At 41.1% G+C, this 14,030-nt stretch overlaps 1 protein-coding gene across 1 annotated transcript in view; it reads left to right on the forward strand.

Annotated features, from left to right (window-relative positions):
• The window catches only part of Carmil1 (capping protein regulator and myosin 1 linker 1), a 274,465-nt gene extending 262,056 nt beyond the window's left edge, over positions 1–12,409 (forward strand). Inside the window, 4 exon segments of the mRNA XM_051194557.1 lie at positions 305–517; positions 2,602–2,745; positions 5,232–5,378; positions 11,389–12,409. Coding sequence (XP_051050514.1) covers positions 305–517; positions 2,602–2,745; positions 5,232–5,378; positions 11,389–11,525 — 641 coding nt within the window. The 3' untranslated portion in view covers positions 11,526–12,409.
• Positions 12,410–14,030: the final 1,621 nt, after the last annotated feature.

The raw sequence follows: 14,030 nt of genomic DNA on the forward strand, positions 1-14,030 counted from the left end.
GAAGGACGTAAGCTTTTTGTGAGATTCCTTTTTCCCAACTCTAACCCTTTGCAGCATCTGCCTCCTTCCTGGCAATGCCTGACCAGTGAGATGCTTCTAAAAGGTGCTATCAAGTCATCCCATCACTATGAAGAAAGTCAGTCTTTCACTAGCGATGACTAAAAGCACACTGAAAGTGGACGCTTTTGTCCTTGAGAGCTGTGGGGTGAGGAATGTTAACCACAGGGTGCACCACATTTCTATATTCGGAAGATTAGTTTCTTTGACTTGTTTAAAATGGTTTTTGGACCACTTCTCATTTTAGTGCCCAAACTGCACCCAGGTGCTCCAGAGGCCCGCTTTGGTTTGGGAACACCAGAAAAGAATGCCAAAGCAGAACCCAGAGTGGAAGGGGGCTACAGGTCTCGAAGCTCTTCCAGCATGCCCACCAGTCCGAAGCCCCTCCTGCAGTCCCCCAAGCCCAGCCCAGGAGCTCGGCCCTCCATCCCTCAGAAGCCAAGAACTGCCTCCCGACCTGGTGAGTGGTCTGGGAGTCAGGCTGCACCTGGCTGAACCCACACATACATGGTCTCAAGAGTAGATAGAATGTGGTAGGCACCTTGGAGGAAAGAAGATGGGTGGAAAACACATGAAACATGAAGGAGCTGGGAACTAGGGAGGGCTAAGAGATTCAACTCCAAGGCCCTCTATATATTAAGAGGAAGAACCTGAGACTGCCTGCTTGCCAGGAAAACCGGCCTGGACATGCTGGCCGGTCAGCATAGGCTTATGTCTGAAATCAGTCTCCAGGGTATTCAGGCAACTCGAAAGGCCAGTTTAAGGACAAAGACCTAGGAGTGGCACAGACTTGTGAGGTTGTACATATCCTGAAGTGTATCAGAGATGTAGAACAGACTTTGGAAAACTGTGGGCCCTGTTTGAAATAAGGTTTTCATGGATGGCGCCAATTTTCTATTCTACAGGTGCATTGCAGAGGTGGCCAAGTGTGCTAGGTATAGCCAAGGCCTTCGCAGCATCACAGTCCAAGAGACTTAGCCTTTGGCCACATACAAAGGTTTTTACTAACTTAAAGTAGAAAGTCTTATTGAAGAAACTTTAAAATACTAGGAATGGGTTGGGTTCTGTCTTATTTTCTTATACAAAAAAAAAGTGTCTATATCAGGTCTTTTTTTTAAAAAAAAATACTGTAAGAGTTTTCAAAACATCAAAAATTTAATGAGTAATGTGATGAAAGACGGTGAACCTTTTTCAGCTCTTCGCCTCTTCTCAAAATATTTCCCCAGAAAGATCAGGAAACAGGGTATAGATACAGCCAAACCTTTGGCATCTTCATCCTCACCATTATCATCATCTTCTTCTTCTTGACAACTGACAAGCTGAGGCAGGAGAATTGCCACGCATTTACAGTTAACCTGGGATGCATAGTAAGCTCAAGGCCAGCCTGGGCTGCAGGATGAGACATGTCGAAAACAGACTAAGTAGATGAAAAGCAGAAAGCTGTCAACAGAAGGCTTGATGTTTTCCCGAGCTCCATGTGTTTCTAGTTTGAAGTAAGGAAACAACTCATAATATCTGACCTACTTTATGGAGAATCTCTGTTTCCCAGTTGCCAATACCAAATGGAAAGCTAGCTAGATTGCTTTTATTCTGTTGCAAGCTTTCACTTTCAGCTGTATTGTTTATCTCTTAGTACATGGCATATCAAAAACAAGGTTCATAAACTGATAAGACCTTTGATAAAGCTTGAGAGCTCAGCAGTATTCTCAAGTGTGTCTTCTCAGTTAACTCTTCATGACACTTCTGAGAGACTATGAGGTCACTGCGTCCAGTCATAGCTTTACTTCTGTGGTGGCACAAATAGCAGACTAGAAGGGAGAATGTAAGAACGAGGAGAGCCTGCCTTCCACACACACACACACACACACAGGTGCACACACCTGCTTGAGAATCCCTTGATGGAGAAGGGGAAGGGCCCAGTTCATTGGGAGTCCTTTTGATGAAGTGATGCTGGCTTTCAGATAAGAGCCTAGAATCCTTATCCTGGCTGCCTTCACACCCTTTTCACCCAGGAGATCATTTAATTTCCATGTAGGTCCAGAAACCAAAGTATTTGATGGGTCCAAAAGTCCATGATTCCAAATTACTCCTTGAGCACTGGATTCCATGTTTGTAGGTATATGAACGTGTGTGTGTGTGTGTGTGTGTGTACATGTGTGTTGTGACTTACTAGCTCTGATAACTGGTAAAGGCATTGTGTTACATACAGTACACGTTTTAAAACAACAACTTTATGTCTGAGGCAGAAAGAACCTGTAGTTCACTTATATTCTCATTTTCAAGCATTAGCTCATTGAATATTTGCAGGATAGATTCAGATTTGTACATATGTCAAGTTTTCATAATTGTCCTCCGTTTTTTCTTGATTGATCTGCAGTGTTAATTACTTTTCTTAGCAGAAATAGAGAAGTAAGCTGTGACTAGAAACATTCTGCACATTCTGCAATAGCTTTTCAGTTTTTATTGGTCATCTTTAGGTAAAGATTTGCCTGGCTTATAAACAGTTTGTAGAACAGTTTGCTTTGTGTCTTTGTACCTCTGTAGAAGATACCCCAGACTCTCCATCTGGTCCTAGTTCCCCTAAAGTTGCTCTTCTTCCACCCATCCTCAAAAAAGTCCCCTCGGACAAGGAACGTGATGGCCAGAGCAGCAGCCCCCAGCCCAATCCCAGGACCTTCTCCCAGGAAGGTAAGAACATCTTTCCTTTGGCTCCATTCCACCCCAAGAGTGTCATTTCAAAAAGAACATAATCCCAGACTTAACTAGTGTCCTGGAGTTCAAATCAGCATCCCATGGATTGAATATGGAAACCACAGTGGGCACTTGATTTGGCATTATGTCTGACATTAGGAATTCATGAAGAATGAAAAGCATAGCTGAGCCATCTAACCAAAGACCCATCTTCTCTACAGGAGCCCACTTTTCAGCTGCAGTTTTGAATAGGTTTCTAGGTCCCATTATTTCTAAGGAAATTACTCCCTAGTTGGCATGTCACCATTGCCTCGGTTCAAGGGGCTGCTGTAGTACATTAACTTTACCATTTTTCCATGACTCAGGAGCAGTCAAAAGGACCTCAAAGTTCACTGTACTCTCAGGGTCAAGAGTAATTGTTCTGCCTTATCAGAAGTGTGGCCCCTGTGTAGACATTTCCAGAGGGTCATTGCACAAATGTGTGAGTCCTCCAGTTCCCTGAGATGGGATTGGCGGATTCGTGTGAAACACAGATATCTTTACCAGATATGTGTAATAAGGGTTCTTTTTGTTTTGTTTTGTTTTTCAAGACAGGGTTTCTCTGTTTTGTTTTGGAGCCTGTCCTGGAACTCACTCTGTAGACCAGGCTGGCTTTGAACTCACAGAGATCTGCTTGCCTCTGCCTCCTGAGTACTGGGATTAAAAGCATGTGCCACCAACCCACAGCTATTAAAGAGTTCTTAGCCCCCACAAATAGACCATTGCTGTGCTTTGGGTTGCATTAACTTTATATTTTAGAATTCCGTGACTCCCCTGGGTCTGAAATCTCCTGTTTGCTTTTCTTGGCAATAGTTTTGGGTTGAAGCTAATAGTAGGCAAGGTTACCTATTATCCTTGTGTCTTAGGAATCTAATAAAAATAAATAATAGCACTTTGCTCTTCTGTTTCCATTCTGCACATTTGTTTTCGTAGGTGGAAGTTTCTCTCCTACTGTTTATAGATAAAAGAAGGTAGGGATTTGACTGAAGGTGGTTTACTACTTTTGTCCAAGAGGGGGCTGGTATAGACTCTATTGTATTTGGTAACAAAGCCCAAGCATTAGAATGAGTCACTATGTGGTGAAGAACGTTTAATAGTGCTATTCAAAGCAACCTTAGAACCAGCTAGGTCGCCCATTCAGTTCCTCCTCATTGCTACCCATCTTGTCTTTCCATTCTGCAATTCCTGTCTTTACCTCTTAGCTTTTAGGAAGCTTTGAAAATGCCAGTGAGAATTTAATGGGGTGAGGGAAGGGGTTGGTGATGTGCAGAAATATTCATCTTATTAAAAATGACTGAAAAGTGGAGGAACTTACACGAAATAGGTTAGGTGGGGGCCAGAGAGTTGAATTTAGTGAATTTCTGATTAGCATATTTTTTGTAAAGTGATACCTGCTTATGAGTGTCCAGTCTATAGCCCAAGGGCTACCTGCAGCTGAGTTTGAGGGTGGAAATGGTTCTAGTCTAATACAAAATGATAAGCTTACTTTAAGTAATTGTGTTTTCAGCCGGTGTTAGTGGGGTTGGGACTTGTTTGTTTTGTTTTGTTTTTAACTCAATTGCATGGTTCCCAAGTGTCAAAAAAGCTGGACATACTTGATAGGTGATTAAAACTATCCAGAGTAGGTCATTAAAACTATCCAGTGTCCTGGGGCCTCTGTTGACAACACAGGTGACACTAGGAAGCTCAGAACTGCTGTGAAAAGTGAGGAATCCCAAATAAGGGAGCCATCCCTCAAGAACTAGGCATACACTTGCCTACCATGGGGTGATTGAAACTACAGAGCAGCAGGGTTGCTTTCCTGTCTGGAGCCAGAAGGAGTCAGTCACATGTCACAGTACTCTGTACTAATGTCAGGCTGAAAATAACACAAGGTCTTGGCATAGCTTTCAAGTGTTTGAGGGGGTAGATTTTGATGTCATATATGAACTAGTGGTCTTTAAAGGGAGTAGAAGACATTACAGCCACTCACGAGCCCTGCCTTTCTCCCTAGAAGCTGTCTATTTCTATTGTCTCTTTCCTGTTGTGTGCTATTTATGCTGGTTACTTCATTTCCTTGTTCTCTGCCTCCCTCTGGACTAGAGTGCCCAACTAATATCTGAAACAGGTAAATGACTGTAATTCTTCCAGATTATTCCATAGTGAATGTGATTTTTGTTTATCCATCATGGAATCAAAATTATACTACTGGGCACTTTTGTTACTACCTTTCTGGGGCAGACTGACACTCACCTCATTTTGCACATTTCCATAATGTTGGCTGTTGAATTCTGTAGACAACAGTGGATCTGCCCAGGACCAATACTCTTTAAGTTCTTTGAATTCTAACTTGGGGTGGATAAGCTGATATTTAAGTTTTAATATTAGTAATTTTAACATGGATGTCAACACCTTTGATGTATTTGCTACTATAAAGGGTTAAACGGATCCCTTTTCCTTAGTAGTGCAAGGAGGAGATTATTTCAAAAGGCATTCAGATCATGACAGTGGCAAGCCTTCCAGTAGAGGGAAAAGATCTTCAAAACTCTACTTCACCATTGCAGAAGAGGAAGTGAATGCACCTGGGTACAGGAAGTCACAGCCAACAAATGGTTAGAGCTTCCGTTTTCATCCCTCGCTGACCTGGAGCTGATGAACTGGCACTAACAAACGAGCTTTAATTGAGTAGCTGCTGGTGGGGACTGGGTTAGATACTACATAGAAGCGAATTCTTACTCTATGTGGTAACAGGATGGTCCCTCCATAGGGTTGTGGTATTTAAGTCAAAATCTAAATCTAGACTATGGGGAGCTTCAAGTTACCTTACAGGTTTGTCTGTTCAAATTTTAGTGAGCATGAAAGTTAATTTTTATATTTGGGGTCATATCTCTCATTCTCTTCTTTCTATCTGTTTTTCATTAAGCTTCCATTGGAATTAAGCTAGAAATTCAGACAGCAATAGAGTATATTTGCCTACAGAACACTGATCTAAGATGTTACCCAAACTCTGTGTTAGGGAAAGATCAACAAAAAGCCCCCAGCAAAATGCAGACCTTGAATTACATACATGAGCTTTCATTGAATATTTTCCCATCTTTTAAATTGTCTACCTTAAGAGGCAATTCATTGCATTTGCCAACACTGTTTGCTCTGCCTATGGCAAATTCTCCTCAGGTGAGAACAGTTCCAGGGGATGCTAAGGGGAGATTTCAGTCAGGTGTTACCCTCTGAGGAGTTAGAACCAGCACTACTGACATGAGGAAAATGCCTTTCCATGACTACAGTGCAAAATTCATTTAAAGGAAAACAAGATAATAGAAGAACATACCTACAACACTACATGAGATCTTAAAAGGGCATCTGCCCTTGGAGTGAAACACTTTGCTTCCATAAAACTTTATCAGGAGTTAATGTGTGAGGGTATTTAGATGCCTGGGGTCAGGAATGAGGCTCACATTCTAATGTAGTGAACACCATGACTTTAATTTTCTCTGAGCATTCCAGAATCCAAGTTGATGAGAGTTAACTTATAATAGGGAAATATTGTTCTTAGAGAACTTGCTTGGAGACAGATGCAAGACTCAGAAAGTCCTTACCAACTCATCACTAGCAAGAACATCCAGGGCTTGCCTTGCAAGCCAGTGCTACCGGGGACCCTGTGGCTTTTTGCCTATTGCTCTGATATGAACTAGCTGGATAATTCGGCAGAGTTAGGTGATAGCCCACAACACAAAGCAAGGCAATAAGTCATGTAAGGATAGAGCATTCATCGTCTCTGGGCCAAGTAGCATCTGCCCTGGAGAAAATGAATGTAATTGGTCCTTTGCCTTTAATGGGTGTGGCCAGTGTGTGTGGTACTAAGAATGGAATACAGGGCCTTACACCTACTTAACAGGTGCTATACTGTTCAGCTGCATTCCATACCTGTGCTTTACTTTCAACTGATTGCCTGTGTAGTACATGTGTCTTTAATACAGAACTGTAAAATTACTTTACTTTATAAGAAATGTAGTCTGATGTTAGCAAAACAAAAACAACAACAAAAAAACCTCTTAATTTCAATCATAGGAAAGTCACATCATTGAACAGCTTACATTTGTGAAAAGCAAAAGAGTTATCTTTTGGGACTGGCTAGGACAAAATCTTTTGTCTCTTTCATTAAATACAATTGAGACTACATGAATGTTTCTACATCCTGGAAATTTACATTTTCAAATATTAGAACCCCTGACTTATTAACAAGCCACATCTTATTAACAAGGTACCCTTGGTGCAAATATAAGAAGTACTGAAAGCACTTACATAGCTCACAGGAAGCCTACCCCTGGGGCTCCATCTATCCACCAACATGACTTAGAGTAAAAAGGGATAGGCCAACTCCCTGAGGTGAGAAGAATCCCTGTGTCTGTCTTTGACTTTCCCTGACCTCAGTAGTTTACCATTCTCCTTGTGATGGGTTGGGTCAAATTTTGGTAGGATTAAATGGGGCCATCTTGTATTAGCTTTTCTACCTTGGTTTCTTGAAATAAGGAACTCCAAATTTCCACAGATGCTTCAATTAAAGTAATTTATGTCTAATATGTTTTTGTTTTGTTAGTGCCTATTCTTCTCATGTTACCTCTACCTTTGAGAACTACATAGCCTCCACTTTTGGAATAATTTCTGGTTAATTTGTTTTTAACTCGTTTAGCAGAGCAATTGACAGAATCATGGTGTGTACTCTCAGGTTTGTTAAGAGCAATCTTATGATACTAACCCAGCTTTCTTAGTTTCTCAAGCCTTATATTCACGAAACAAAATGGCATTGCTGTTCTCAAAACACACTGCTTATTTGATCATGGTTGACATGATTTAATTGTGTGGTGAGTTTGAGACTGACTTCATGTCCTTTCCTCTCTGATTGTAAGATGTGATATTTTTGTTAGCAACTGTCCTATTTTCTTGAAGAAAATAGCTGCTTTTGTTTGACTTCATTTGTGTCGAAGAGCTTTCTGTTTGTATCGTCTGATTCTCAGAGCCCCTTTCCGTATCCTTTCCTGCTTCCATCATCCAGCCTGCAGCCACAGACTCTTGCCTGGTTTCAGTCTGTGAACTAGTGCTTGGCTCAACTTTCTTCCCCTGGATTCACATCCAGGTTTCACTTTATGTGTAAGAATTCTAAAAGAGCAGAGAACTATAGCAGTGTACACCTACTATCCAAGCACTTGGCAGGTCGGGCAGGAGGGTCTAAAGTTCAAGGTCCTGTTCAGCTACAAAGAGAGTTGAGAATAACAGAAAACTCTCTCAAAACCAACACAATTCTTCAGGAAAAGTTTAGTAGTTGCTTGAGATTTTCCAGCTACTGCTAGAAAGAATGTTTTAAAAGTAGGGCCAACTGCAGATTATTATTCTAAGGAAATACTCTATTTTCTCTTGGTAGATATATATCTCCCTAGAGTTAACAATGGGGAAATCATTTCCAAGCTTTCATATGAATCTCTTAATTCCAAGTCTGTACGTGTATTTCGGAGGCTTAAAATTTGCATATATACATATGCAAAGTTGAATCGTCTTCAAGAATGGAAGAGCTTGTGTTTGAGAGTCTCTGCAAGACTTATTTCCACCTCAGACAAGATGTAAATACACAAGCCAGTATTTCCACTTAATAGGAGATTGTTCAGTCCATATCCTTGAATATCTTTTATCATCAATAGCACATGGGATGGTAATAGATGAATACTCTTCCACCAAGACCCCCTGGTGTTCTTAAGATGTTTAATCAAATAATGTTTTTCTTTTTTCTTTTACCTTGTATTAAAGTAAAGTATAGGAAGAAGTCTGGTTAATTAAAAAAAAAGTCTAAATTTTATAATATCTTTAAAAAATTAATTCTGGACTTTTAAGTATTTAGACCCTCCTTTAATGGGAGCCTGACAAAAGCTAGTTCCATATAATAGTAATTAGCATCTTAATTGCATGCAATCAAGTACATGTTCCCTAAGGGCTGGAAATTGACTCAACAAAGATCATTCTTTCTACAAAGTAGTTTGCATCAAGGATCAGGACTAAACAGGCTAGAAAACCAATAGAGTGCTGAGCTCGGTTCAAGTGTTAGTTGAGGTTCTTCCTGCCTGTCTCCAATTCTAAGGACATGCCAGCTGCCACTAGTGCCCTTATCACGTGCAATCATAATTTAATCAATGAAGATGAATGTGCTTAGAATGAACTTAACCCAAGTGGTCCTGAGGATCAAACCCAAAGCCTCACACAAGCTCCGCTCCTTTTGTAGAATGCACATTTTTAAAATGTTCTTACCATAATGAAATGCATTCATAGCCTTCTTGAAATTGGGATATTTTTCCTATTAGTCACCACAATGGTTAAATGGTAGTTCTTACCTTTATGGCTAAGTCTGACTGTGTTAGCAACCAGAAAGGAGCAGATTAATTTTGTGATGTCTGACCCCTCCACCCCCACCACCCCAGGTTAGTTCCCTAACCTGGAGAACTCAAAAGCCCAGAATCAGCTTGGAAGGTCAGCCTACCTTTTTTTCCAGGAAGATTCCCAAATTGTGTTCCTCTAAATTCCATCCATGCTCACTGTTGTGGCCCTGATCTATAAGGTTACTTCTGTTTTTAACCTAAGACATAAACTTTTGGCTACATGAATGTCTCCATATTTAGAAAGTATTTTTGTGTCATCTCATTTAAGGTAGATTTGGCCTGAATTTCTAAAATATTAAAGTATTGGGAAGGACGAAAAGTTTGATTATTATCTTAGTCTAGGGACTCACGTATGTTTTCTCTGAATACAGATGAGTGGCCCCCGCCCCTGTTTATTTTCCCTTGAATTAGACATGTCTTCTCATTTGTCTATTTGTGGAGAAACAAAGTCCTGAGAGACAGCACAGTCCTCTTTACTTTTGAGGTTGATTTCTTGCCAGGTATCCTCAGGATGGTATTACAAGTCTTCTCTGCTCCCCCTGTTTTTAGTATGCACTCAGACTGAAAGCTTAAAAGACTCTGGATATGAGCATCAAATTGGTTTTGTGATGAAAAGCAAAATATTTAGAAACATTTATTGATCTTTTTTCTCCAAACCTGGCTTATCAACAGCTTCCAAAGGACCAATCACACAAGCATTTTTTTTTTCTCCCAATAAAAGTTTTTAAAAGCAACTATCTGTTTCTTATGCCCTGACCCCTCTGAGAACTTGCACCAAACTACTGGCAAGAAGTCAGAATTTTAAGGGACTGGAGAAGTAGTTCAGTATGTTGAGTATTGTAGAGGACAAGAGTTTGGTTCCCAACACCCATTATCAGGTGACTCATGATAAATCTAGCGTCTGTATGTTCCTGAACACATGAGCGTGCACACACATGAACATGTACACACTCATATCAAATCTTTATAATTTAATTAATTGATTGAAAAGGTTGTTTGTGGGTTTCCCCCTTCAGGATTTGGGGTAATTTTGATTTAATGTTATTAACTGAAAAATCAAAATGCTTATTGTTAAGAGCTAGACTCCAGTCATGACAACTAAGTTCACAAGAGAACTTTGACATACTTGTGTAGAGGTTCCATAAAGTCTGCCTTCTTGAAATGGTAGTCATTTATACTTCAGGCTCCTGGGGAGTTGATTTTTTCTTTTTTAACATGATATAAACATCCAAGTGACAGAGGATGCATGAATCCCCTGCCTTTCCCAGGACTGAAGACTGTGTTCCTGGTTAGATGCCTGGGGTATGAGTGACAGGATAGCTGTGCTTTTCTTTTAAGCAGCTTTCCACATGGCATAGGTTTGGTATTTTTAGCTGGATGGCATCTCTTCAGTAGGCATGGGAGTAATATCACTGGAGTTTAGCCTCTGAACTGAATCTTTCCCGGGTGTGGTGGCAGAGGAACCAGGATGTAGACAGACAGAGCATGGGCTTTAAAAAGAAAAATAGGTGAAACATACCTGTACAGTTAGGAAGAACATCACACATGCATGTCCAACTGTCTCTGTGAACCCTTGCAGGTTGCCTGTTACCAGACCAAACAGGTAACAGGAATGGGTACTTTACCTGCAGGGTTGAATCTGCCACAGGCATTATGTAATTCTTTGTCACAGACTTTATCTGTAGAGAGTGAAGCATGGGTGATCTGAGGCACAGGCAGGTCTGTCTGATGTTCCAACCCCATTGCAGGAGTAACTAGCTTTCAGTCGTCTGCAGAAGGCATGGCATTGGAACCCTGTCCAGCCAGCACCTCTGCCAGCCTCTGCATGTCCTGTCCTCTGTGCTGTGTAAAGGGGCAGTCTTGGCTGTGGAGGTCACCTGGCTGAGCAACCTGTGACTCCTGGCGGCCTCTCCTGCTTGCCTATGAACTCCATCTCCAATCCTCATCCACATCTATGCTGGGTTCACCCCATCATAGACTGGCCTTGTGCGTGTGTGTTTGCTTGTGTTCACCTGCTTATTTCATTGCTTTGTCCTGACTTCTGTCTAGAGAGTCTCTAAGTACAGTGGCCAGTTTGTTTCTGAAAAAGTCCACCATGACCACTCCCTCTCCCCAACTGCTCAAGGTCCCTCACCCGACTGTTGACCAGGTCCTGTTACTGCCTTGTCAATAAACTGTCGCTCTTACCTTCTGATTTCAGTCTCAAGGAGAAGCTGGGGTCCGCAGGCCCAGGAGTATCAAGAACAAAAACAACGGTCCTCTGGCAGAGATGGTCACCAAGGGAGCAAATCCAGTGACTCTGGAGAAGAGGCAGAAAAAGAGTTTATTTTTGTGTAACGGTGCCCACCCCAAGCCTTCCCATGCAGGGTGCTTTCCTCAGCCCTCAGAGAGGAGCCGCGGGCAGTGCGTCTTCTCCCTTCTCTGGTGCTTTTTTCTCTCTCGCCTTTACTTCTTTTTCTAAAAATCATATTAAAAGTCCACTCTTTGGTTATCAAAGCACATTTTTGGTCTCCCCCCCCCCCATTCTCAGCATTTGATTTCTAAACATTGTTTTCTATGCCTTCAACACAAAGCCAGCAATTATTCCATGGGCCCTACTTGAATTTCTCTGAGGCAGCTAGCTACACATTGCCCTGCATGGTGACTTTTTTGGAAATTAGTGAAGTAACTGGACTCACACCCAAGTAACGATCCAGGAAACCCTGGGGTGCTGCAGGGTGTATTTGTGTTAGACCTACACATGACTCGACATAGCAATTTATTCTTGATGTATGCAATTGCACATTGTAATTAACAGAGCACACTAATAAATAATTTGTATAAATTATATATATTAGATCTTGGGCATTGTTCTTACATTCTTCTGTAGGGGGCACTTCCTTCCGCATGGAGAATTGTACATTTAAAGCTTGGTTGGTAACCTTCACAGGCCATCAGTAAGCACAGCTAAGAGCAGAGTGAGAAGCCCGGATCCATGTATATAGTTGATTGGAACGAGGTCTTAGAATATTCATGTTTTTGAAGGCCTTTAATCTCTGTCTGCTTATTCGCTTTTAATGTGTGGTTTTTAAGAGAAAATTTTGGCACCTGTAAAAAGACAAAGAAAGATGTCTAAATACTACTCTTTATAAAACATCTCACAAATATTCACTTACATTACAGGCTGAAAGTATTTTATTCATATGTATATTTATACCAATAAAATGATTTTCCAAGTGGAATTTCTGCTTCCTCTGGTTCTTTTGTTAGGATAGGCTTGTGCAGTGAGCCTATGACTAGTTTCTAAAATTTAGAGTACTCACAGTCCACAGATAATCATATCATCTAGAAATCATTACTTTCAAAATAAATATAATTTGATATTTGCACATTCTGTTCTTCCCACAGATGACATTTACTAGAAGGTCTCAGAATTCTTCGTGTGTTCTATACCCAGCTCGGTGAATTTAAGGTCATGTGAGAGGTGCTGGCTTGAGTCTGGTAATATGCTTACCATCTAGGAAGAAAAATTACACAAATGGAGCTTTTTAATGTCACTATTTACTTCATGCCCCCCCCCCTTTGCCACTCATGGGTGGCTGACCTGGGAGTGAATTCCAATCCTAAAGGCCGGACCACTTGCTATCATATGACCTCATAGCAACCGATGTAGAAGACTATTCTCTTTAGACGTGGCTCTCTTGTCTGTGCAGACAGACATGGTCAGACAGACACCTATGAGGATGCTAAAGTGAACAGCAGACCCACAACCCAGCTAAGCCCACACTTGGGCTAAGCAGTACTATTGAAGGTGTCACCCCATATACACAACCCCTAGGATGTTCTGGAAGTCTCAGAAAGTGGCATTTGTACAGGCTTTGAAGTGGTACCTTCATAAGTACAGGCTGGCCTCAAAATCTCCACATAGCCCAGGTTGTCCTTTGAACTCAGGATCCTTCCAACTCTGCCTCCGAAGTGCCAGGATAGCAGGCCTGTTCTATCAATTCCAGTATACAGTCTAAATTTTTCCTAATAATTCCTTTTTCTTGGAAACAGGCTGATGTATATGCCACAAACTATGATATTTGTATCTTGGACAGTATGAATCACAGATAGGATTGCAATCACCACAGGCATTTACAAACATTATCACAGTCAACACTACTTCACAATTGTAGTATTTAGACTTCACCCTGCTATACTGTTATTTAATGAATTAGTAAAGACTACACCCATTTCTAAAATTAGTTTCTTCATATCTATCACACACACACACGCACACACACACACATACACACGCTACTGATAAGCCATATACCAAGCCCAGCTTTAAAACATTTTAAGCTATATCTCAGTATAGTTGATTGTCTTTGTAAATCTCTCCTCTATTTTATTTATACTGAATATTAATTATAAATACTTCCTAAGCTTTACATGACATCCCAGAGGGTGATGGACAAACATGTTAGGGCCAACTCAAAAACTTCTACTCAGACCCAGCAGAACAAGACAGGTGTTCTCTTTCCTATGTCTCTGGAAAGAAATTGAAAAAGACTTGTAAGAGTGTGTGGTTCTTTCTTCTGCCTTCTGGGTACCAGGTATTCCCCTGGAAATTTTTCACAGTGGGTAATGAAGGTGTGTCAAATTTATGTCAACAGCTATTTGGGAGGAGAAAGTGGATTTTTCAAAGCTGGAAAAGGGGTACAGATGTCAGAATATGGCATCACCTCAAAGACTCTCAGGAGGCAGGGTGAATCAGCTCCATGTGCCTGGACATGTGGGAATAGCAAGTTTGGTCAAACTCAGAAGGAGGCAAGGGAAACGTGGGCAGGACGATGCTTTGAGTTTTCTGCAAGAAGATGT

Source organism: Phodopus roborovskii, unplaced genomic scaffold, assembly GCF_943737965.1.
Source record: "Phodopus roborovskii unplaced genomic scaffold, PHOROB, whole genome shotgun sequence".
Lineage (NCBI taxonomy): Eukaryota > Metazoa > Chordata > Mammalia > Rodentia > Cricetidae > Phodopus > Phodopus roborovskii.